The sequence below is a fragment of the Myotis myotis genome, unplaced genomic scaffold (assembly GCF_014108235.1).
Source record: "Myotis myotis isolate mMyoMyo1 unplaced genomic scaffold, mMyoMyo1.p scaffold_m19_p_8, whole genome shotgun sequence".
NCBI classification, from domain to species: domain Eukaryota; kingdom Metazoa; phylum Chordata; class Mammalia; order Chiroptera; family Vespertilionidae; genus Myotis; species Myotis myotis.
In genome coordinates this window covers 64,427,341-64,452,875 of record NW_023416390.1, presented here as the reverse complement: position 1 = coordinate 64,452,875, position 25,535 = coordinate 64,427,341, and the positions used below count along the sequence as shown (strand labels likewise).

General features: G+C 47.2%; 1 protein-coding gene across 3 annotated transcripts in view; it reads left to right on the top strand.

Annotated features, from left to right (window-relative positions):
- The window catches only part of KIF5C (kinesin family member 5C), a 147,976-nt gene that overhangs the window by 104,942 nt on the left and 17,499 nt on the right, over positions 1 to 25,535 (top strand). For 2 of the 3 annotated variants that reach the window (XM_036320347.1, XM_036320349.1), the window contains 10 exons: positions 474 to 620; positions 7,399 to 7,587; positions 11,372 to 11,489; positions 13,792 to 13,868; positions 14,878 to 14,987; positions 17,189 to 17,290; positions 17,528 to 17,588; positions 20,271 to 20,342; positions 22,657 to 22,761; positions 24,234 to 24,450. In XM_036320347.1, coding sequence (XP_036176240.1) covers positions 474 to 620; positions 7,399 to 7,587; positions 11,372 to 11,489; positions 13,792 to 13,868; positions 14,878 to 14,987; positions 17,189 to 17,290; positions 17,528 to 17,588; positions 20,271 to 20,342; positions 22,657 to 22,761; positions 24,234 to 24,450 — 1,198 coding nt within the window. Of the gene's footprint in view, positions 1 to 473; positions 621 to 7,398; positions 7,588 to 11,371; positions 11,490 to 13,791; positions 13,869 to 14,877; positions 14,988 to 17,188; positions 17,291 to 17,527; positions 17,589 to 20,270; positions 20,343 to 22,656; positions 22,762 to 23,085; positions 23,329 to 24,233; positions 24,451 to 25,535 lie in introns of those variants that run through there. The other variant, XM_036320348.1, reaches the window with a different exon arrangement.

The window sequence follows — 25,535 nt, the reverse complement described above, 5'->3', positions numbered from 1 at the left end:
TTGTTTTCTAAACGCATTAATGCCCCTCTGGGCCTTCCAGACTGGAGTCAGATGGGACTTTGGAAGTGATCCAGGGAGCAGGTTTGTTTGGAGGTTGAGGTGGGGGTGCCTGCAGGTATGTTTAGACCCTTGAGGACGTGAACTGACACAGAACATCTGGTAGGTAGGAAGATGTGAGTACACGTTCTGAACCTCATAGTTCCTTTGGGCTTTATTTATTTTTAATAACTTATTTCACTAACCTGGAGATTGTCATCTGATATGTAGACATAACATATCAGGCTAAGCTGACTTTCTCTTCTTGTCAAAGAATTCAGCGCTATGCTATTGTTTGACTTAAAGGAACCCTTATATGGAAATCACATGAAATGGTAACAGAACTCCACCGTACGTCGTATTGTTATTCATTGCGGTGCTGAGTGCATAAAATCGATGGGCGAGCCTTTTAATCTGTTGTGGAAATGTGTTTTCAGACCACACTGACAACCACACAGCGCGAGCTGAGCCAGCTGCAAGAGCTCAGCAACCACCAGAAGAAGCGAGCCACCGAGATCCTGAATTTGCTGCTGAAGGACCTGGGGGAGATAGGCGGCATCATCGGCACCAACGACGTGAAGACTGTAAGTCAGCCCTGCATTCTCTCCTGCTCTTCTAACAGCGCGATCCGAGCGAGGGGTCTGTGCTTGATTCTCCCGAGAATCCAATGCCTAGTGCAGTGCCTTGCCACTGCCACATGCTTTGTAATATTCGAATAAGGATGATCAAAGGGCTGATGAATGACTAAGTGAACAATTGAGTAAGGAGAAGGAGGAAAATAATTACCTTCAGATGTAGGAAATGTCTTCAAATCTTGGTTGACCTGATGTAAATTGGTTTATTCCTCACACTTATATGCCATTGTCACAGAAATTTGGAATCAGATAGGTTAACCAACAGTTCTGGTCTCAGACTTGTGTTTCTCCTTTTCTATGAGAACCCAGCAGAGTGAAAATTACCCCACCAATCAGCATGAATTAGGAGAGCTTTTAGCTGAAAGTAATAGGATTCTAACAGTGGCTTGAAAAACAAAGCCACATTTAATTATTCTCCGTATGAGACGTCTAGAATTTTGCTATTCAGGTTATGATTTACATCACCTTGGAGCTTGTTGGGAATATAGATCTCAGGCCTACCTCACACCCACTGAATCAGACTCTGCATTTTAACAAGATTCCTCAGGCCATTCTTTAGCTTATTAAAGTTTTAGAAGCAAGTCTTGGTTTGGTGCAGTGCTTCAACAATGTCAAGTATCCAGGACTTTTCTCTATTTCCTTTATGTTTTCCTTAGCCTGTTCCTTTTTCATGTCTGTAGGTTTTTGTCTCATGGGAGCAAGATAGCTGCTATAGCACAGTCCGCACATCCTCACACAACTACCTCCAAGGCAGGCTGCGCTGAAACACAGCCAGCTTTCCTCCAGGAGGGAGCTGTATCCCAAAAGTCCCCTTGACATCTCCCTGGACCTTATTGGCCAGAAGTGTGGTACATGATCACCCCAAACTGCAAGGGGAGCTAGGAAAGTAGAGAATTAGGATTACTATCATGGGCTTAAACCAACCATCAATAATCCCCTGGGGCTGTGCACATTGGTGCCATTGATGGCAAGGAGTAAGGGCGGGGGGTGGGGTGGGGAGAATGGGGGTTGGGCGAGAATAAACAAAGTTATCAGCCAAGAAAAATTAACAGCTTGCCACAATGTAGAGATGCCATTGAAAAATAAGATAGACATATTTTAAAAAGTAGCTTTATTGAGGTATAACTGATAAAAAGTTAGTCGTACTTAAAGTGCACATTTTGAGAAGTTTTGACATATGTATACACTTATGAAGCCACAGTAAGAGAACACATCCACCACACACAAAGTGTGTACACTGTTTCTGGTCTCTATTTTGTTTCATTGACTTTTATGCCAATAAAAGTCTGTTTTGATTGTAGTAGCTTTATCATAATACAGTACCTTCTACAGAGCAGCCACTGATAAATGTGTGGGTTAGTCAAGCCAGGGAATGTGCTGTATTGCTCAGCTCCCACCTCACAAGTCTCTGAAACAAAATCTTTGAATTAGGCATTTGACTTTTAAAAGGCTGAATTCTACATTAGCCTGCTAGTGGGAACTCTCAGCTTTTTAGTTGGGATTGTACTAGAAAAGGGTTCCCAAATAACATTGTTTATAGACATTTCTGAAAACGTACAAAGCCCTTTTTGGATGATATAACAGCTCTGGGTTTAGAGTATATGAGCTCTTGTAAACCTATCATTCTTTCATTGAACCTCTATTGTAATTGAATATTGCATGAACTTTATGAATGAATCTAATTTTAGCTAGAATTCTCAGATACTATAGGATGAACCCTATTAAGTTCCAGTTTGGTGATTTTATATTTGAGGATTGAGAAGAATTTTTAGAAGCATACACTGGTGTTGAGCTATAAACTTTTGACGTTTGGGTGATTGAATGGCCCTGGAAATATGAAGATGGAGTTGATTTATGGCAAGTTCGTGCCTGCTGCTGATAACGATAAAGGAAGATATTTTTATGCTAAGTTCTAAAATAGAGCTGATGAAAAATGCTAATGAAATCAAGGAATGTCTGGGTGCTTCAGCATTTAAAAAAAGAGTCCTTACCTCTGGGAATCTGAAGTCTGAGATTATTTTAAAATAACTCTCCTGGATGTTTTAAAGATATTTTTGGATTCCAGACATTGGATGCCCTGGTTAATTTCATTGATAACTCTCATTTGTAGAGCATCATACTCTTAATCATTCTGTTCTTTTTCTTGTAATTCTGATTTAATTATTAGGACAGTGAGAGCTAAACGGAGGAGTGATGTGACTTTGGACAAGTCGCTTTGCTTCTCTGTAAGATGACAAGGTGAGCCAGGTTATGTCAAAGGTTGTCAGTTCAGAAATTACATGACGTATACAGATATTTATTAGACGTATCATTATGGAAGCAGATACTCTTGCCCCCTAGCTTTTTTGAGATACAGTGAACACATAACGTTGTATAATTTAAGGTGTGCAGTATCTTGATTTGATGCATTTATATGTTGCAAAATAATTACCATCAAAGTATTAGCTGCCATCTTCATTTTATCACAGTCAGCATTTATTTTTCCTGGTGAGAACATTTAAGATGTACCTCTTAGCAGCACTCAAGTATATGATGCAGTATTACTAGCTATAATATTAGTCCCTGCTATGCATTAGCTCTCCAAACTTGTTCATGTTATAAGTGGAAATTTGTACCCTTTGTCCAATAACTCCCCCATGTACCCACCCCCAACCCCTGGTAACTACTGTTCCTCTGAGTTTGACGTTCTTAGATTTTCTAGCTACCACATATATGTGATATCATATAGTATTTGTCTTTGTATGACTTATTTCACTTGGGTGAACCCTGAAGGTCCATCCATTTTATTGCAAATGGCAGGATTTCCTTTTTTCTCATGTCTGAATAACATTCCGTTGTTTAACACACACCCCCACCACCACCACCACCCCCCCCCTCGCGTGCGCACACACACACATCTGTGTCCATTTATCTGTTGACAGACACTTAGGTTGTTTCCATTTTTTGGCTACTGTATGTAATGCAGCAATGAATGTGGGAATGCAGATATCCCTATGAGATTCTGATTTCAGTTCCTTTGGTTATAGACCCAGAAGTAGGGTGGCTGGGCTATATGGTAGTTCTACTTTTAAGAAATTTCATTTTTGAGGAACCTCCATACTGTTTTCCATAGTGGCTACGCCAATTTATATTCCAACCAACATGAGGGTTCCCTTTTCTCCACAGCCTTGCCAACATTTGTTATCTCTCATCTTTTTGATGACAGCCATTCTAACAGGTGTGAGGTGATTTTGATTTGCATTTCCCTGATGATTAGTGATGTGGAGCATCTTTTCATGTACCAGTTGGCCATCTGTATTGCTTTGGGAAAATGTTTGTTTAGATCCTCTGTCCGTTTTTTAATTAGATTCTTCGGGTTTGCTATTGAGTTGTATGAGTTCTTTATATATTTTGGATATTAACCCTTATTAGATATGTGACTTGCACATATTTTCTCCCATTCCAGAGGTTGCATTTTGATGTTGTTGTGCAGAAGCTTTTTAGTTTGATTAGGTCTCACTTATTACAGACACTTTCCTTATTGTTAGGACTACTCAGTTGACATAGTTATTTTGCTCTAAGAAAATGAGCAAATCTAGGAAATTTTCAGTGATCTTGGATTTTTGTTTCTAAAGTTCCCACGAGGGAACTTTTGTTCTTTTAGTTCCCACGAGGTCCCTGTGGTAGTACTGGTGTGAGGGAAAGGATGGCTGTGGGAGTCTCCTCAGCATCACTTCCAGAACGCAGCAGGCCGGCACCATGTGTAAACGGAAGAACCCCCATTTCTCCAGCTCTGTCTTGTCTTGAAACAGAGTCCAGGCAATATTTTGTTTAGTCAACAAAACAAGATGAGACCAGCTCCTGACAAGATGAGCCTGGTGTTGACTTTGTCAGGTTTATTCATGAACTGCCTCTTTTTCTCATGTACCATGTCACTGGGTTTTCCCCACAAAGATTTCCAGGAATACAACCACAAACAAATAAGATAGAGGTTAGAGTACATGAAGTGGATGGATTAGCTGCCTGACTTTTGTTGGACCACACTGACTACTTCTTTTAGTCTCCTCTGACTTTATGTCTTAGCAGTGGTTCTCAACCTTCTGGCCCTTTAAATACAGTTCCTCATGTTGTGACCCAACCATAAAATAATTTTCGTTGCTACTTCATAACTGTAATGTTGCTACTGTTATGAATCGTAATGTAAATATCTGATATGCAGGATGATCTTAGGTGACCCCAAAGGGTCGTTTGACCGCCAAAGGGGTCACGACCCACAGGTTGAGAACCTCTGCACTAGAGGGTGAGCAGTCACCTTATTTACCTTTAGTTGACCTAGAAATGGCACCTTGCACAGCAGCCCATGCACCTGGGGCAGGTGGTGGGTGTGTGGGTGACTCGTCCTCTGTAGGCAGAGCAGAGGGGCAGGCAGCATCTGTCGTCCAAGTGAAGGCAGCCCTTTTTCCTTGGATTAGTCATTTGTACTAGATCACACAGTCTAGTGTCTACGGTTGGAGTCGCTGTCAGACTCGGGAGAGTTATAAATAACATCTCAGCAGCAAACTCGGATTCTTCTTTTTGAAATAACAGTGTTTTAAAATTACTTAAAACTTAGAATTTAGATGACTAAATATATGAATTCTTAAGGGGTAAGAAACCTTTCAGTTAAAGTCATTTGTTTGAAATCGTGTGTTTTTTCCACCAGACAGGAACTCAAATCCCTTGTTAGATCTCCTAGGACAAGGGTAGGCTTCAGTGCTTCTGGTTCTGGTTTTGGGAGAAGAAATATCCAACTATCGTTTTGGAGGAAGCCCTTATTGTATATACATTTCTTATTCTCCCAGTTCCCAGGGGATCTGGGCACAGAGTAGAAAGCGTCCTTGTGTAAGGACAAACCTGGGGCGGAGGAGGGTTTGTCTCCTCCCAGGATGTCCTGCCTGTTGGCTCAGCAATGTTTATCCACCAGGCGCTGGTGCAGATTGTGAATTCCACATAGAAGATACGGATGTTCCCGTCCCTTTCTACTGAAACTGACAGTATGCAGAACACACCTGGTCAGGCTAAAGAATGAGTTTCTTATCTCTGTTCCACGTTTGACCAGTCTCCAAAGGTAGAAGAGCAAAACAAGTAAAGATTGCAGGCTTCTCTTACTCATTTTCTCCATGCTATAGGATGATAAAGGGAATGTGTAAGGAGGAGGGGTGTTGGTAGACCTGTTGTTGTCAGTCAGAAATAAGCAAGAACCTCCATTAATTTAAAATGGAGGCAAAAGTTGATACTTGTAGATTTTCTTCCCAGATCCTAAGTTGTGTTGATTGACACTGATGTAACTAATACTGTTCGAGAATTCTTAGGGGAAGGTTGACACCAAGTTAAGTTACAGGTGCTCAGCCTGCTGTCTAGTTTGTGTCCTATCTGCTACCAATTTTCAGGGCTGATACATAATTCCTTTCCTAACTCTTCAGTGTTTACTGAAACAAGAGTCATATGTTGAATTAATGAAAACATCAGTGACAAAAGTGGGCTGTTAGAGTATACTGTGGAACATCAAAAAAACATAGTTAGAATCATTGTCTTAAAACAAGCTGAAACCTCTAGTCATGGGCTGGTTCTGGACTGAGGTGCTAGAATGCCCTCTGGTGGTTAAACAAAATATGCACACAGTTACTTTGCTCATTTGGTCAACTTCCCTTCAAGAGCATGTGTGCATCTCTGCAAATGGGTTTCTATCCCGAGTACCTTGTGTCAATTTTTGTTTGGAGTAGAGCTCTGAAACCTAGAAACCAAACATGAGCTCATGCAGGAATGCTGGCTGTCAGACTCTTCTCTCCTAAAGGGGCACTTAGACTGTTATTCTCAGTGATCTTAAATAATAAGGTCGATGCGGGTCTGCCTGGAAGGGGCAGGCAGGTAGAGGCAAGGAGACGTGGATTTGGTAATGGCACCTTCTTCATTAGATTTTGTTGTTGTTTAATTGAGGACTATATAGAAAATCCTTTTTATTTTTCAATCCTTAGTTGTAGAAACATTCAAGCCTTTAGACTACTCCTCTTTCTGAATAGCAGGCTCTAGAGAACATAATTGAAATTCTGGCTGGAGTTCTTATAGGGCAGTGATGGCGAACCTATGACACATGTGTCAGAGGTGACACGTGAACTCATTTTTTGGGTTGATTTTTCTTTGTTAAATGGCATTTAAATATATAAAATAAATATAAAAAATAGGTCTTTGTTTTACTATGGTTGCAAATATCAAAAAATTTCTATATGTGACATGGCACCAGAGTTAAGTTAGGGTTTTTCAAAATGCTGACACGCTGAGTTCAAAAGGTTCGCCATCACTGTTATAGGGGCTCAGAGTCACCCTTTGAAGCACTGGGCCTCTGCTGGTCTAGGAATATAAGATATAAGACATTGAATGGAACACGTCTTAAAGTTATCTCTTGTTTTAATTTTTAGTGTATTTTTCTTTTGATATTATCTCTTTCACCCTAAAAATGAATTAGAAAGAAAAGCCTGATTAATTGAGGATTACATTTAGTAGAGGTTTTTAGTTGAAAGTTTCACCTGAGGTTCCGAGATCGTGAGGTTGAACATATAGTATGTTTTAGGACCATTTTCAGCTTGGGGTCCTGTAATTAGGGATTCTTAACCAGGAACCCAAGACCTCTTGAGGACCCATGGACGGGTTTCAGGGGCCCCAAGGACCTCTGGGAATTACAGGCAGTAGCTGTGTCCCCTCCTGTGCCCAGCTGGCAGACGTGAATGGCGTCATTGAGGAGGAGTTCACCATGGCCCGTCTGTACATCAGCAAGATGAAGTCAGAGGTCAAGTCCCTGGTGAACCGCAGCAAGCAGCTCGAGAGCGCCCAGATGGACTCCAACAGGAAGATGAATGCCAGTGAGCGGGAGCTGGCCGCCTGCCAGCTGCTCATCTCCCAGGTAGGCCACACCTTTCCTCTTCCCTTCACACCTGCGCTCTCGAAACCTGCTTCCTCCGTGCTCTAATCGGGGCTGATGGTGCGTAGTGGGGTATTGATGAGCTTTGCGTTGTGTAGTAGTTGTTGGTGGTCCAGCCTTATTCTTAACCCACGCAAGATTTTGTTGTGAGTTACTCGAATTACCTTCAGTCCCTTTTTAAAGGATGTGCCTATATATCTCTATCTTGCTATCTGTGGATAAGTAAATAGGCAGCTAGGTTGGTAGGTAGATAAATATATAATAAATGGATAAGATTAGAATCTAAATCTCCTATCAGTTAAGGCAATGGTTCTCAACCTTCTGGCCCTTTAAATACAGTTCCTCATGTTGTGACCCAACCATAAAATTATTTTTGTTGCTACTTCATAACTGTAATGTTGCTACTGTTATGAATCGTAATGTAAATATCTGATATGCAGGATGGTCTTAGGTGGGACCCACAGGTTGAGAACCGCTGAGTTAAGGCAATATTCCTTCATCGTTTAATCTCTATCATAGAACCAATTTAATGGTTGAAAACAGAAACAACAGCTACCACTACTGTTGTTAGTGACATTTTATTGAGTGTTGACAGTGTGCCATATGCTGTGCTAAGCAATTTAGATGCCTATCCCACTTGATCTTTAAAAAAATCCTGGTGGGCAGGTTTTATTTTTGTTTCTGTTTTTCCGATGAGGAAACTGAGACTTAAGAATGATTAAACGTAGTGTCCAAAGTCATGGCGCCCGTGAAAGGCAGAGCTGGGACTCCCCGCATTGTGTACCTAAACCCGAAGCTGGGAAGGGGTTTCCAAGCCCCGGGCACATTCCATTCCTCAGGGAGTGGGGCTGCTCTGTTCCCACTGGAGTGGCGTTTTCATTTTAGCAAGGCGGTCTCAGAAAATGGCCTGGTTTCTGGCCTACCACTGTTAACCTGAGCTTGGTGTGAGGGTTTTGTGGCTGCTGGTGTGCGCTGCCCCTGCCTCATGCCAGGCATTAAATCAGCTGGAGTCATTTGGGGGAAACAGATGCATGTCAGCATGAGTGATGCCGCAGATAACACTGAGAGACAGACAAACGTGTACCTCGCTCTGGTGTGCTTTTAATGTGACAATAATACGTGATCATAGAACATCCCCAGCCTCCTTGTCTGCTACCACAATCATCTAACAGACGCAGTTAAAACATCAAGGTTCCATTTTATAACCAACATGATGAGCAAGAAGGTATTGAAAAGATTATTCCAGGCTAGTGTGTGATGGTGACATTTATATACATTGTTGAAAAAAGTATGATTTGGTCGGTCCTTTTGGAAAGCACTTTGGAAATCAAAAGCCATGAAAAATATAAGTGTACTTTGGCCCAGTAATTTCACATATGGTATTTTTCATTGGTAATAAAAATGAAAAATTTTCATTTCATATAGCATTATCATTTCCTGATTAAAAATATTAAGGCCTTATATGGAAGTGGTTGAGTGCAATATTTCTTACATTAAGGTAAAATGCCCAAATATTTATTGATAGACTAATAACATAAAGTTATATGGGAGAGTGTTATGTAGCTCTTACCCAAAAAACTATTAAATCTAGCCATTTGAAAAGTATAATTACATGAAGATAGTGAAAGTGAAAATGCTGTTAGTATTTGTGTTGTGCTTTGTAACTTTGTAAAATATGTGTTCATATAGATAAAACCAGGGATATAAGGGGGAAATAGTTGATAAGTTAGAGTGGTTTATGGGGGGAATTTATACCACTTCTTTCTGAGCTTGCTTTACAGTTTACCTTTTATAATTCCTAAAAATTGAGATAAGAAATGGTAAACATTAGTGCCCCCCCAGTATGATTCCCAGATCCCCTCTGATACTGATGGCATGTGCTTTGGGGAGCCCTGAGCCTATTATTAGAAGTCAAAGCGAGTCAAAATAGAGGCCCCCCGCAGCCTGCAGCCCACTGTCTTCTCTTTCCATCTGGAGGTACCAGCCTCCACGCCTGAGTCCCTCCTGCACTCCCTGTGCACTGAGAGAGCTGTGTAACTGCATCTGTAATCTATTTAAATAGATGCTGGGAGTAGCAGCACTGGCCCTGGGAGTGGCCGTGGGGCTATTGGAGTAGAGAGGAACTGCTTCCCAGATAGAAGGGGACGTGGTCCAGGTGGGCACGCTCCCCTAGCCTGTGACCTCTGTTCACTGGAATGGGGCGCAGCCAGATCATTGACTAAGTGGGGTGCTGTAAAGTTTGGAGCCCACGACCAGGGTCCAGGTACCCAGGTCTTAGAGAACACTGACTTTGGGAATATGAGATGGGAGTCAAGAATATTAGGGCCAGGCTGGTATGGCTCAGTGGTTGAACATCGACCCATGAACCAGGAGGTCATGGTTCGATTCCCAGTCAGGGCACATGCCTTGATTGTGGGCTCCATCCCCAGTAGGGGATGTGCAGGAGGCAGCCAATCACTGAGTTTCTCTTATCATTGATGTTTCTATCTCCCTCTCCCTCTCCTTCTCTCTGAAATTAATAAAAGCATATTGAAAAAAGAATATTAGGATATTTGGGGTTAAAGAATCCCTTTGTCAGGCAGGGTTTTCTACATTAGCAATAGTTTTCCATTAGGTGCTGTTTTGTACTCTGCTACAATTTACACAGAGCTAAATATTCAATCATTATTTCCTGCGTTTCAAACATAAGAGAAACCTTGGCTGTCTGGTTTTCGACATGATCCAAGGAATCTGACAAAATATTGCCAGCTAAAATGCTATCTTCCTTGTTTACAATCATCCTCTTCACCACACGCTATGCTTATAAATTCATTGCTCCAGCTGAGTCCTTCCCCCAGAGGTCACTTCGTTAGATCCGAGCTCAGTCTCCTGGGTCTTCCCGCTAAATGGGATCCCTGTTGACCTGGAGCGGGAAGAGCCTGCCTATTTCCATCTGCTATAAGTGACCGCTGGCCCTGTTCATCGGTGAACTCCCATTCATTCATTCATTCATTCATCCCACTAATGCAGTGGTTCTCAACCTTCCTAATGCCGCAACCCTTTAAATACAGTTCCTCATGTTGTGACCCGACCATAAAATTATTTTCGTTGCTATTTCATAACTGTAATGTTGCTACTGTTATGAATCGTAATGTAAATAGCTGATATGCATGATGTATTTAGGCGACCCCTGTGAAAGGGTCATTCGACCCCCAAAGGGGTCTCGACCCACAGGTTGAGAACCGCTGCACTAATAGTTACTAAGCATGTACTCTGCCCTCATGAGCTAACAAGTAAGAAAGTGGCTGAGATAAGCCATGTAGAAATTCAGTGCCATAAGAAAATGATGGTCTGTGTGAAGGTCCATGTCTGGGAGGGATGGGGGAGAGCTTACCAGGGAGAGGAACATGTAAAATGTAAAGTCCGTGAGACAGGAATTGGTGAGCCTGAGAGACAGAAAAAGAAAAGCCATAATATTTGATTTGTGAAGATGCAATCCACAGGTGCGGGTTCAAAGAATGAAGCCCTCAGCCCCAGACACTCCCCCACCCCTTGCTCTCCAGCATTCTGTTCTCTGTGAGGAGAAAACCAGCCTGGGCTCTGGTGTCTCAGCACTGTGGATGGCGAGGAGGGGCGTGGCCCTGAGGGGTGTCTGTGAGAGGCAGAGAAGCACATGGGAAAACAGGACCCTGCTACTTAGTCCATGCATTTTCCCATTGGACAGTCCCGGGCAAGTGAGGTGACCACTTTTAGTCGTTCATTCTTTTTATCTATTTGCTGTTTCAAGCACGAGGCCAAGATCAAATCCCTGACGGACTACATGCAGAACATGGAGCAGAAGAGGAGGCAGCTGGAAGAGTCCCAAGACTCGCTCAATGAGGAGCTGGCCAAGCTCCGAGCCCAAGGTAAATGAGTGACTACTTTGCTGGTGTCACACTCTCGGCCTAAGCAGGCACTGTCTGCATTGCTGAACTCAAGATGTCCACTTTTGCTCAATTAAAGCATTTCTAGGTCTATGATGACAATGGCATCATTGGGGTGGGGGGTGGGGGGGGGTTGGAGAATAACCCAGAAGACTGCCTTCACTCTCTATCTGCTCCACTGCCCACTTTCCCAGAGCCCACCCTGCCGCCCACCTCAGAATCCCCTCTTCCCTAGTCCTGCTTCCCATCTATCAAAGGCCTGTCTGTTCCACCTGCTCATCTCCATCTTCATTGTCATTGCCTTAATCTAACTAAGAGTTGTGATGACAGCCGAAACCGGTTTGGCTCAGTGGATAGAGCGTCGGCCTGCGGACTGAAGGGTCCCAGGTTCGATTCCGGTCAAGGGCATGTACCTGGGTTGCGCGCATATCCCCAGTGGGAGATGTGCAGGAGGCAGCTGGTCGATGTTTCTCTCTCATCGATGTTTCTAACTCTCTATCTCTCTCCCTTCCTCTCTAAAAAATCAATAAAATATATTAAAAAAAAAAAAAAAAAAAGAGTTGTGATGACATCCGTTTAGCGAGGGTCCCGCCCCAGCCTGCTCCAGGCTGGCCCCCGGGCTGCAACCCAAGGGACTGTTCTAAAGTCAAATCTGCCTCGTGCCCAATCCCATGCCTCTGACATTGTGGCTCTTAAGGTCAAGTCTGAACTTCCACCAGTGGCTCACTGTGTCCCCCTGCCCCCGTCCTCGAACAGGCCCCTCCCTTTGTCAGGCATCCCCCGCTACCTTTGCTGCGGGAAGTACTGAGCCATGGGAAGCATTCAGTAATCTGAGTAAACAGGAGGAGGCTGACTAGACATGCAGAGACCAGACAGGCTTAAAATATATGCACGGAGATGAAACGGAGCACACATATTATGGGTCGCAATGAAAATTGTTAGAGGCCTTTTGGAAAGCATTTTGAGAAACATATTAATAATCATAGCATTTTTCATACTTTTGATCCTTAAATCACAAATGCTCGTTACAGAATTATATTAGTGAAAAAAATGAAGTAACCTAAATGTCCAACATTAACTTTGGTATCTTGTTCAACAGAACATTATTTTCATATTGGAGATGAAGTAGACCAAGGCTACTCAATGCTTACAATGTAACCTTAGATTAAAAATCGTAAAGTGTATCTTATTTTTACTGTGGTTATAACATTTAGAAATCAATGGATGCTTATGTTCCAAGGCCTACACACTAATATTTGAAATGAAAATGGTTTTGCTTGCATAATAGGATTGGTGACAATATTATCCTTTTTTTTTATTTCCTTTATTATTATGTAGTTGTTTGTTCAGTAAGTACATCTTGTTTCAAAAGCCAAGGCAAATTTTAAAAAGAAAGAGAATATATCCACCCCCGCAGTGACCTTGTCATATTTTCTTTATGTGATAACGGATGAACGTTAGGAATAGAATGCTCCACCCAAAACCTGACACTGCAAAGAACGTTTCCCTCCTATAAAGGGCTTCTGCGGTGTTGCCTGAGTGGAAATAAAATAGAAGCCAGAGAACCTGAAGTAAGGGAAACAGACCAGAGAGGAAGCTTGATGTCTGAATGTTGCTGTCTTAAATCACTTGCTCCCCCGACCTAACTCCAGCTGCCCATTGCACCATGTGCTCAGGGGCCACGGACCCAGAGGAGGCTGGGACCGCCCCTCCCCCCATACACACACAGCAGCCCTTCCCAAATAGGGGGCCTTCCTATTTAATCTAGGGAGTATTTTATATTTCTAATGTCTTTGTTCTTGCCCTTAGATTGTTTTTCTACCCCAGAATCTTAGAGAATAGACAGCGTGCCCTTGGGAGGTAAATTGGATCTTCTGGACAGTGGTATCGGTTCAGATGCCACTCAGATTCGCAGAGTGCGGTGTAATCTACAGGGCGTGTTTATAACCCACAAAGCACGTTTTTCCCCGGGGGGTCACTCATGAGGCCAGGTGGGGGCCAGTACTCGGAGGCGTGAGGTGCAAGTCAGTGGTAGAGTGGCCTGCTCCAAATGAGCACCTTGCCCTGTACGACGCGCCCCTCCCCCCAGGTCATGTCCCAAGAGCGGCCAGCCTGGCTTCAGCCAGTCCTCCCCTGACAGACGTCCCTCTGTGCCGTGCTTATAATTGGTGATATAGCTGATGTTCCTGCCATTGCCATTCTTCTGGTTTTGTTTTTTAATTTTTACTACTGAGTGCAAGACCTTCCAGTTAAATCTGAAACTGTCGTTTCAAATTCAAAACAGAAAAAATGCACGAAGTCAGCTTCCAGGATAAGGAGAAGGAACACCTGACGCGGCTGCAGGATGCCGAGGAGATGAAGGTGAGCTCGCACTTGGACTGGGCTGTCTTGTCCTGGGAAAACCTGTCTCCCTCAGAGATGCGGTGGCAGAGCAGGGTGAGGGGTGGGGGCACCCATGCCGGGCAGTCGGAGCCCATCGCAGAGTGTGGCCTGGTTAGAGATGAGCGGGAGGTGGAGGGGTCCAGCAGCCTGAGCTGTCTGTAGATAGTTCTGTTGTATTCCTGCATTATTCTCCCCCGTTCCCGATGAAGAGGGAGAGCGCGGCCCCTCCCAGCCACTGCCTGGGCCACGTGGTCGGGTTAACCCCTGAAGAAATGCTTGTCCTTCCTCTGAATGGAAGAAAACATCTCCCCCCTCTACCTTTTTAAAGAAACACCCCGAGTTTGAATTTCCACCTTAAACATAGAGATCTTTATTTTGGGTCACATTTTAAACAGTAAAGAAAAATGCAGCAAATATGATTGGCAAATAAGATTTTTAGGTGAGTAAGATGAGATATGAGGAAATACATCATTTTGATTAGTTTTAGGCAACCCCTGAGCCCCACTGGTGATGAGCCCATAGGGAAAGCCATGTCCAAGGCAGGACCCTGCTCCAGCCAACAGCACGCCCTGCCTCACCGATGGCCCCTCTCCTGATTCTACATCACTTTGCGGAAAAGGTCTCCTTTGAACATCACCATTAACTCGTGCTGGGGGCAGGGCGGGGGCAAGTATCTAAGCTGTACAGGTGAGGAAGTGTAGCTCACACAGGACACGGCTTGTCTGACGTCACCCGGGTAGTAGGTCTGTGCCCTCCGACTGACCTGGCTAGAGACGCCATGTGGCTTGGGGGAGCTGGACTAAGACCCACTCAGTTTTGTAACAGATCCTTGGGTTTTGTTGTCTCAGTACAGCAGGGCGGGTTCTGGGGCCCCAGCTTTGGGATCTGACAGCGAGGGGCAGGGGGGAGGGGTAGAAAGATCCAGGACCTGTCACTGTGCGGGCTGAGGGCCAGCGCAGATGACACACTCTCTCGGCCTGGCTTGCAGAAGGCGCTGGAGCAGCAGATGGAGAGCCACCGGGAGGCTCACCAGAAGCAGCTGTCCAGACTTCGCGATGAAATTGAGGAGAAGCAGAAAATCATTGATGAGATTCGGGAGTGAGTTGGCACGGGCTCGGGGATGTGGGGTGGGCCTGGTGCGTGGGCCAGCCCGGAAGGACGTGGCTTTCAGCCAGGGCCTCTGCTCTCTTGGCCTGTGGCTCTGTGCCACTCGGGGCCACAGTGGCTAGACATGCTGCTCCCCAGGTCTGTTCCCCCAGCTGGAGCTGAGCCTCAGGGGGTGCTGGTGGGGCAGGTGGCAGGCGAGTCCCCCCCAGAACAGGGTCATATTGGTCACTCATGCAGGCAGACACATGTGCCAGTAGGTGGGGATACTATGAAAGTAAAAAACAAAACAAAAAACCACAACAAAAAAAACACACCCAAAACCCTAAATTGGTCTCAGGAGTTAACATAAGTTAAAAAATACTCCAGGCCCTGGCCAGTGTGGCTCATGTGGTTGGAGCATCATCCTGTGTACTGAAAGGGTGCCGGTTCTATTCTTGATCAGGGCACATACTTGGGTTTCAGGTTTGATCCCCAGTCGGGGCACGTATGGAAGGCAACCAATCAATGTTCTGTCGATGTTCTCTCACATCGATGTCTCTCTCTTTCTCTCTCCGACCCCTCTCTCTTGAATCAATAACCATATCCTTGGGTGAGGATTAAAAAACACTCCAGAGAAGGCAGCTCAGCTGCCGCCTCACCCCAGCACCTGCGTGCCCACAGCACAACTCCAAGGCCCCCAGTTGCACACGCACACCTCTCAGGGGCCCCTGGTGCCCGTGTCTGAGCTGTGGTTCCTTGGCGCTCGCCAGGATGGCATCACTGCAGCTCGTCTTGGTAACGCCTCTCAAGGCCATTCTCCTGTCACGGCCCAGCCATTGACGAGCCCTGCTCCCTCCTGGCCTCTCCCTCCTCCTCGCTCACCGTCCACCTCATCACACAGGTCACCACACTGGCGGGGCCTTCAGGATCCTCTCCTGGGAGTTCTTAATGTTTTTTTGCACCGTGAGCTCCTTGCTAATTTTTGAACTCTATAGAGTCATGTTTTTAAATGCCCCAAATAAAAAGCAAAGAAAACCAACTTTGTTGAAATAGTCCTCTCCACTGCCACCTCCCCTGCCCCCAGGTGTGGACCAGAGGTTCCGTCCCCTCCCATTTCTGTAAACGAAGAACCGTCTCTCTGTGGGAAGCTCAGGGAAATGATGGACTCGGGGTCACACAGCCAAGTAGGAATCAAACTGGAGTTAGAGTTTAATTCTCCAGACCACTGATCCCAGTCTCTTCTCAATGCGTGCGAGCTGCTCACACACACATTTGCATTTTAAGAGGAGAGAGAGGTAACCCGAGCAGGTGTCGGTGGCGTGGCGTGGCGTGACTGCCGCACACCTCCCCTAAGGGGCGCAGGTAGAGGGACCGCCGCTCCTCCGGCCGCTGCCAGGCCAGCATTCATGCTGTGCGTCTCCCCCGGCGTGTCTCCTGTTCATTATCCTGATTAGTCACCCTCACAATGTTCAGCTCGAGGGGAAAAGAGGGCGGGAAGGAAGGCGAGAAAGAGGGAGGGTTGGAGATTGAGTTAGCAGGTGGGAGCGTTTCCTGGGCCTGCTCCTTCCAGGGGGCCTCTGGGTCTTCCTCAGAGGGCGTGTGATCTGCCTGTACAGTCCTGCGGCCACATGAGAGGGTTTGCAAGTGCTGGGCTGCTGTCAGTGTCGACCAGATGCCCCAACCAGATGGCGAGCTTCTTTTTTGCAGAGACCCAAGACTTGATTTGTTTCCTCCCTCTGTCCCCCTCCGCGAGGACCTCACAGAGTGGAACTGCCACAGTGTGAGCCAGGAATTTGGATTTAGAAGATGTTTTCAGAACATGGGACCAGAGAGGAAGGGAAGGTCGAAACGGCCAAATAAAGTTCCCTGAGTGCTGCATGCTGTCTGTAGAATTCTGACAGGCGCTCTGTCTCTGTTTCAAAGGATCGGCCCTTTCCCCATCTCATTATTTTTCCCTTGAAGCTCTCGCCCAAGCCAACTATAAATATATCCTCAGAGCTGAGTGTTTCCTGCCTCAGGCGCTCCCCAGAAAATTCGTTTTCACTTGGGCAGGGAGGGAGCTGTGAAATTGCTCTCCGGTCCCTCAAAGTCCTCCAGAATTGCCGCCTTGATTGCACAGAACTAATGGGGTTGGAACAGAACCATGTCTTTAGCTGGAGGACTCGGGGTTTCAGATTGATGGAGAACATATTGTTTTTTCCTGCCCATTTCAGTTTGAATCAGAAACTGCAACTGGAACAAGAGAAGCTCAGCTCTGATTATAACAAGCTGAAGATCGAGGACCGGGAGAGGGAGATGAAGCTGGAAAAGCTCCTGTGAGTGCGCTGTGCACGTTTCCTCCGTTTCCTCTCTTTGCAGCACAGCCCTACGAAGTCTGCTTTTGTGATTCCGATACTCAAATATCCGGGCCAGGTCTGGCCAGTTTAAAGCAGACGATGGCTGTGTGTGAGTTGGTTCGTTTTGTTGATTTGTCTGCAGGTGCCGGTGGTGTCTACGGAGATCTCTGACGCCCCCTTGGTGGTTCATGCTTCCTTTTTGTTTTTGTTTTTTAGGTTGCTCAATGACAAAAGGGAACAAGCCAGGGAGGACCTCAAAGGGCTGGAGGAGACAGTGGTATGTCAGCAAGTTTACCAACTCATTTTCATCTTAAAGACCAGATTAGTTTATGATTTGTTGAATTATTTTATCCTACAGTTTTATCTGGGCATGCCTTTAGTGTATCATTTTAGACATAAAATATGCAGTGGAAAAGTGAGAGTTGTAGAATTTGTTCTCTGGCTCTTGACGGAGAATCCATCTATCCGTCCGTCCGTCTGTCTGTCAGTACTGTAACCCTGGGACCCCTGTGTAAGAATTGAACTAAGTTGCAAATCACTGCCTGTAATTTTATAGCTTCTGTGCCCTGTGGCTACATCCACTCAACCTCCAACAGGTACTTGTGGAGCACCTGCGAGGGCTGGCATTCCAGGGGCTTGGGCTGCATGATAAACAACAGATACGATCCTGGCTCTCGTGAAGCGGACTTTTATCTGGAGGAGACAGACAGCAAACAATAGGAAGTAAATGACGATGGATGGTTATAGAAAGCGTGGGGCATGGTTGGGGGGGGGCCTCCAGGAGGAGGCCATGTTTGAGCAGGGACTTGAGGCAGTGGGCTTGGAGGTGACTGTACAGACAGCCTTCCAGGCAGAGGCAGCAGGTAGAGGAGTGGCTGTGGTCCAGTGGAAAAGGGGCAGGAGGTGGCACCCGGAGGTCAAGGTCCAGTTGCTCAAGGCCTGTCAGTCTCCCTGAGTGTTTGGGCCGGGCAGGGGATGGGACCTGTGTCCAGGGTGGGACTCTGAAGCCCACTGCAGGGGACGACGCTGGACAGGCCGTCCCTGGCTCCCAGGCAGCCCTCTGGCTTTCATAGGACACTTTGTCCGGGCTTTGGGGCTGGACCCTCCTCCTGCCCCATTGATGGGCCTCCTGTTTCCACCTCACAGTCTCACCCTCACTGTCCACGGTGACAGGAAGCTGAGCTCTGAGCTTTCACACAGGGCAGTGGCCTGTGGGTGGGGAGTGGTCCTGAGGGGAGCAGGTCAGGGCAGGAGGGGAATGACGACGAATACCCTAGAGGAAAAGCTGTTGCCAAGGGGCTGAATGACAGTTGCCTAAGCATGCATGTGCGTAAGCATAACTTCTAGCTACTTTGAAGGTCTTTAGCTGCTCCCCCCAAACTGCTGCATTTGCCGAAAGACAAGCAGAAGGAACGTCACCACACTCTGGTTCTGTGACACTTGCACTTATGCCCATGGACATGCTCACCCGGCTCCAGGCCGTCCCTTCTCATTTCCCTTTGATGTGGTGCCAATTCTAATGGAAAATTTTTCTGTGATTACGGTTCAGTCAATAATAAAATCCCTGTAGTGGGAGGGAGAGCGTGCCTGGCGGGGCTGTGGGCTCGCTCCTCGGTCAGGAGTGGGGAGTTGTCTGTGCTCTTCACCTGCCAGGAGGTGGCTAAGCCTGGGACAGGTCTGATGTGCACAGTGGTCACCATGACAGACCCGTTAGCTTCCTGGGGAAAGCAATTTACTTCATCGGAGGAAGCAATTGACTTCAGTGCTTCTTATTTCCACACAGAATGGCAGAGTTGGACCCAATAATAAGACCTAAATTAACGTAGAACCTTTATTCCAAGAAACTTAGTGTTTCCATAGCTTTTTAGCTTGTCTCCTCCTTTTTTTCTGTGAGCGTGAATGAGCTTCATCTCTTGACATTTTTGTCAAAGTAGGTCAACTTAGACAAACAGAAAAACATAAATGAGAGTTTATCTTTCTTCTCCCTCTGGGAAAATATTTTGCAAGGAACTAATCACAATACCTGGAGACTTGAATGGAAGGATTTTCTGATCTTAGCAAAGATCACCAGGTTCGACTCAGGCTCTTGTCTCAGCTCTTGTCTCAATCAAATTCCTAAGGGTTCATTTGTAGAAAATAATCCAAAATGAAGAAAAAATGCCCCTAAGAAGTTAGTTACCCTGAAAATTATAAGAAGAACCAGCACAATGAAAGGAAGCAATGAGAGCCTAATGAGGAAATGGCTGTCAAGTACGATGCATCAATAAATTAATACTCTACTGTTTACTGAGCAACTACTGTGTGCCAGAAGCTGTCCTAAGTTTTATAAATATCATCTCATTTCATCTTGATCACAACAACTCTGAAGCAGCTACTGTTTTGTCCTCACATTACAAATAAGAAAACTGAGAAACTAAGGCACAGAGAGGTTAGATACGTTGCCTGGGCTCACTTGAATGGAAAGTCTGCCTCATCCATATGCTTAGGGATGCAAAGCAAACGGACCAGGGTCAGGGTGGGGGGGTGGGGGTGGGCGCAGAAACATGAAGACTGTCAGTAAGGGTGGGAGGATGTGTGGCTAACTTTTCATTTAACCTTGTTGACATTATATATAATGTGCATGTGAGGACAAAACAGTGAGAAATTAGAGGGAAAAAAGGAATCCATTCTGGTCACATAGCCCCTAGGAATTTTGGTGAGAAAACTTTTGAATTTTTGTGGTTGAGGGGGAAAAAGGTTCCAGTTAGAACATAGCAAGTTAGCTGGCATTGCTCTAGTTTGCGGTTCACTGTGCGAGTTCCCAGTCTCTGCACCGTGGGGTGCTGCGGAGATGACGCCAGGTCAGTGGGGTGGGCGTGTGTGGTGGGCGAGCCAGGGGGCTTGCGAGCAGGCGGCTGAGAGCCGGTGTGCTATACCTCAGTGCGTCCCCACTCACGCGGCTTCACAACTTCCCTTCTAGTCTCGGGAGCTGCAGACTCTGCATAACCTCCGCAAGCTCTTTGTCCAGGACCTGACTGCCCGGGTGAAAAAGGTGAGCCTGCTTTGTGCGAATGGGACCAAGTAGAACAGGTGCCGGAGAGGATCCTTTTCAGATGAAGTATCATTGCTTAAATCGAGCTGGCTGTCATGGCAGTGAATGTTATTAAAAGAATGTGCTAGAGGCAGAAATCACTCGGGAACGCTTTGCCATCTGATTTTTCCTCCTTAGTGACAGGCAATTGTAATCCTTTCCCTGGCCTTCATTTCAAGTGAGTGCGTGTGTGTATCTGGCTGCAGTGGGAAAGCCAGAGTGCAGACTGCAGGGACAGCGCAGAGGGCCTCAGACGCCTGCTGGGCACTGCCAGATGCCCGAGAAGGCAGAGGCCCCTGGGGATGGGGTCAGAGTGTCTAAAGCACCATAACACCCGATGTCTTATGTGCTCTTCCCAGCAACCAGGTGTGTGGTGCTTAGTGTTCTGAGTTGCAGGTGTGGAGATAGGCTCAGAGGTTAAATGCCTCACCAAGATCGCACAGCTGGGGAGAGCCAGAGGCAGGACTGGAATGCACATCTGTGCGCCTTCTACACACTGATCTCAGGGAGTTGCCACATGGAGAACCCCAAGAGCAACTGGAAGAGGTTCAAGCAGGGAGGAGAGTGGAAGCAGCAATGGGGCTATTCTTTAAGATGTTTAAAAGCGATGGACAAGGGCCATATCCAGAGGCCTCATAGGATGGGAGGAAGCTATACTTAAGAAAATGTGTGCATGTATGTGCCTGTGCAGGCACATGTGTGCATGTATGTGTGCATGCATGTCTATGTGAAGGAGCCAAGGGAAAGAAGTGAAATACATAAATAAGAGGTCATTGGTAGAGTCAGAATCTTAGCATAGATGGATGTGTTAAGGGGAAGGGACACATTCTCCCAGAGAGAAGTGGAGAAGCCAAGGTGCAGACATTGGCAGGAAGTAGTAACAGTAGAAAGAGATGCACTGACAGCTTTGATCTCAGTTCACGTGGAGTCTCCGTCCTCAGTGTCAATACAGAAGGAGGAGTGTGGGGAGGCCAGGAGACTAGGGAAGGCTCAGGCAGCTGCGGGGGGATTTGCCAGGGAGGAAGGACAGGACTGCTGAGCAGCGGTGTGAGTGTCCAGCTGAGAGTCAGAGCAGGCGTTTGCCGTGGCCCTGACAGCATGGCTGTAGTGAGTTTGGAAGCCTAGAAATAAAAATAAAGAAAAGGGGGTAGAGGATGAAGGGAGATTTCAGGGCCTGAATGGCAGTGGTCAGGCAGGTAGGTAGAGACCACAATCATCAGACTAGAAATGGCCATAGGACCTGGACCAGGTGTGGGAGGGAGGTCAGAGCAGAGGTGATGGAGAGGGAGACGAGAGGTTGCACAAGAGCTGAAGAGGCTCAGTCTGAGGGAGGAGGTGGTCTGAGGGAGGGCGAAGAGCTTGAGATCAGACCTCCCTGATTTCATGCTATAAAACTCGAGGAAGGAGCAGAGGTTCTCCCATTGTGGTCATCGGCCGGCAGTGTCAGCATCGCCTGGGAACTTGCTGGATGAGCAGATTCTCAGACCCACCCAAGACTCGGTCCACTGAACCAGAGGCTGGGGTGGGCCAGCAATCTGGGTTCTAGCAAATCCTCCTTCAGTTTCAGACTGAGGACACCCAGGTTTGAGATGCGCTCAGGAGGAGAGGATGTGTGATCAGATGAAGCAAGCACGCTTTTCCGTTTCGTGTCTGCATGCTTTTCCTAACCTGCCTGGCTGCTCAGCTTGGCACTGCCAGCAGGGCACTGTTTTTGCCAATCTCAAGTTCTGATCATGTAAGAGCCCGGATGCAGTAGTGACCCGTTGGAGGTGAATTCATTAAGGAAGTTTATGGAAGTGGAAGCTGAAGGGACAGCCGAGGCCACTGAGACCTCCCGCTGGGCATGGACACTTGCCCAGGTGCGATGTTTGAAATCAGCATTAGGTCTTGGGTTTATGTTTCCACATTGGTTCTTCTTAATGAGTCTTGGGGAGAATGCCATGCGAGCCACTTTTGAAAAGAAAAGTATTTATCTACCTGCAAGGGAGAAGTATATATATATCACAGAGAGTTAATCTGTATCTTTCAAGAGCAGATTTGAAGTTTTTTTCCAGACCTCTAAAAAATAACACTTTAACATTTGACACCAACCAAAGAACTAATTTGAGAGGCTGTTGAGTCTAAACTTTTAGAACCTCTGCTTGTTTTCATTTTCAGAAGAGCCTTTAGGGACTGGGAGTTTTTAAAGGGAGATTTAGAAAGTCTGGCCTGCACTCAGCTGGGCAGAGAGTGGGCAGTGCCAGGCTCATCTCGCTGACCCTTGGTGTTGATGCAGAGTGTGGAGCTGGACAGCGACGATGGCGGGGGCAGCGCTGCCCAGAAGCAGAAAATCTCCTTCCTGGAGAATAACCTGGAGCAGCTCACGAAGGTCCACAAACAGGTAGGAAAGCTGTGCCGGTCCCTCTGCCGCCCTCTCCCCTGGGCGGAGCCCGCTGCACTGGCCACACTGCAGGCCGAGGCTCGGACAGCTGGAGAGCCAGGAGGCCCGTGGAATCCTTCAGTCCTCCGTGGCTTCCCTTCTATCTAAGATACTGATGTCATCAAAGCCAATGTGAGGAGTTGAGTTCGAGCTCTGAGTGTGGGGCGTGGGATGTTCAGTTCTGTCTTTTCCCGCCACCTGCAGCCCCAACCTTGGTCCCCATGGGCTTTGGTGTCTCCCGGGAAGCCCCAGAGCTCCACAGAAGGCAAAACGGGCACCGCCCAGCTGGTCCGGGCCGGCTGCTTTCACAGACAAGGAGGCAGACTGGCCCTGGGTGGGGAGCTGGGAGCATCACTGGCCCCTCTGCTCTGTTGCTGTCCCTGGCGCACCCTCTCAGGTTCTTGCAATGCCCTGAGTCTGTCTGGAGTCGCAGAGAGCAGTGGTGATTTAGGGCTTAGCTGCCTCCTTTCTGTTGAATGCTGGAATGTTCATGCTGTTTTCCCTAAATCCTAAACACTGGGACATGATGGAAGTGCCAGATGGCTGAGGGGATGTCATTTCTCTGACTTGTTACGGCTCTTCACCATTACTGATGCTGTCATTTTTCCTCAGAGGGAGGACCGCAGATTCAGTGTGGCTGATGTTACTGAAGCAAGTTATTGACAGAAATACAAACGTAAACACTGTCAGGGAGTAGGGCTCTGACATTCATGAACATTTTTACTATGGACTCAATGAATGTTTACTGCTCTCTGGCAGCCCCAGAACGGGCGCTGGGCATACACGGTAACAACTTCTTTGAGCACATTCTGATTTTCAAAACTTTTCTTATCCACTTAGATTCCCGCTTTGGTCCTATTACGTCCTTTGTTATAGATGAGAAACCGTGGTGGTCCAATGACTTACCCCGTTACACAGCCAGGGAATGATAGAGCTTGGGCCCAGGGTGAGCCTGCTGCTTCTGAACTGAGTGTCTTCACTGATGAAAGAAAGAGCAGTCCCCCGGGTTGCCTGTTAGCCCGGGATGTGTTGCAGAGCAGGTCCCAGCCACACGCTGCTGTGGACAGTGGGTCCTGGTGGGAGGAGGAGGCCTGCGAGGGCCTAACGCGCGCCCTGCACGGAGCCCTTTGCTGGGCATTTCTCAGCTTTCACACGCTGACATCCGAGCACTGCTTTCTCCCAGGAGAGAGGAAGCAAACCCTGCCCGAGCCTGAGTTTCCTGTGGCGGGACTGGCTTTACTTAGACCCTCGCACCGTGGATCGCAGTTAGTAATTCGATCCCTTGCTCTCCCCAGAGGTTATGGTCATGTGGACTTTGTGCCCGGCAGGGGTGGTCACTCAGCTGCAGAGTCTGCTTCTAGCTGTGCTCCTGTCACAGTCTTTGTCCCCCGAGGTGGGTGCTCCCTGGTAATTGCCCCTTCCCCTCCCCCCAGCTGGTCCGGGACAACGCTGACCTGCGCTGTGAGCTGCCCAAGCTGGAGAAGCGGCTGCGCGCCACGGCCGAGCGCGTCAAGGCCCTGGAGAGCGCGCTGAAGGAGGCCAAGGAGAACGCCATGCGGGACCGCAAGCGCTACCAGCAGGAGGTGGATCGCATCAAGGAGGCTGTGCGCGCCAAGAACATGGCCCGGAGGGCCCACTCGGCCCAGATTGGTACGTGCCTCTCTCCTGGGCCCTTCCTAAAGGCGAGGTCTCCACCGGCCAGGAGCCCTGGTGCTCTGAGGCCACCTGGCGGTGGTTCTGGAACAGGTGGTCAGGCTTGCAGGACCCAGGCTGCTGCGCCCATCCCGGAGAAGGGGGCGTCCTTACACTGAGATCCCAGCGTACATTGTGGTCTTCAGAACTGCTGAGCTGAGAGGCCGGCTGGCCTGGGCTGTAGGCAGAAGTGTTGGGCTGTAAAAGGATACCCTGTCAGATATATCAGAATATACAGCTATTTCTCAGCAAGGCCTGAAGATCCCTGTCCTGGGTGGAACCACGAGGAGTAGGGAGCCAGGGCCTCAGGCAGAGCTGCTTGCAGATGCAGGTCTGGATGTCCTGGCTCCCAGGCCTGGCGTCAGTGAGCTCCCGGTTCTAAGTGCAAGGCCTGGGTTGGGGCATTCTCCCCACACAGGGAAGGAGTGTAGCTGCTAAGTCATGTTCCCAGGACAGAGCTGTAGGAATAAATGGGACTTAGGGACGATCTCTGGAGGGCTTTTTAGAAAACTGAAGCATCTCCAGCAGCATGTACTATTATTGCCCATCAGACAGTGCTGTGCAGAGGTTTTTAAACCAGCACCTTCGTGTTTCTAGTTTTCAGGTTATACTTTAGATTAGTGGCTCATTGGATCTTTTCACCCTTTGCACTTACTGGATTTTATACCCTTAGAAAACCTATGAAAACTGTGGACCCTCTCCCTAGAAAAGGGATATCTGGCAGAATTCTACATCTAACCTAGGGGCTCACAGATGCCCTCGGAACCCATGGGGACCTGTGGGTCGGCCTCAGACCAAAACTGAAAGTCCTTTGTTTCTCATTTTCCTCGATCTGAATAAAAATGATTGCTACGTAAGTTCTTTCTGTCTCCTAAACATTGGTGTCCTGGGTTAGCTCCCTGTACTAATAGGAGGCAAAACTGCTTTCAGAGGCTCTGGTGGCTGAGAACGGTAATGCTGACAAGAATTCTGCCTTGGATTTCACCTGTGGCCTGAAGGTACCTGGGCGTGGCTCTCTGAGTTCTTTCTGACGCCTCTTCTCT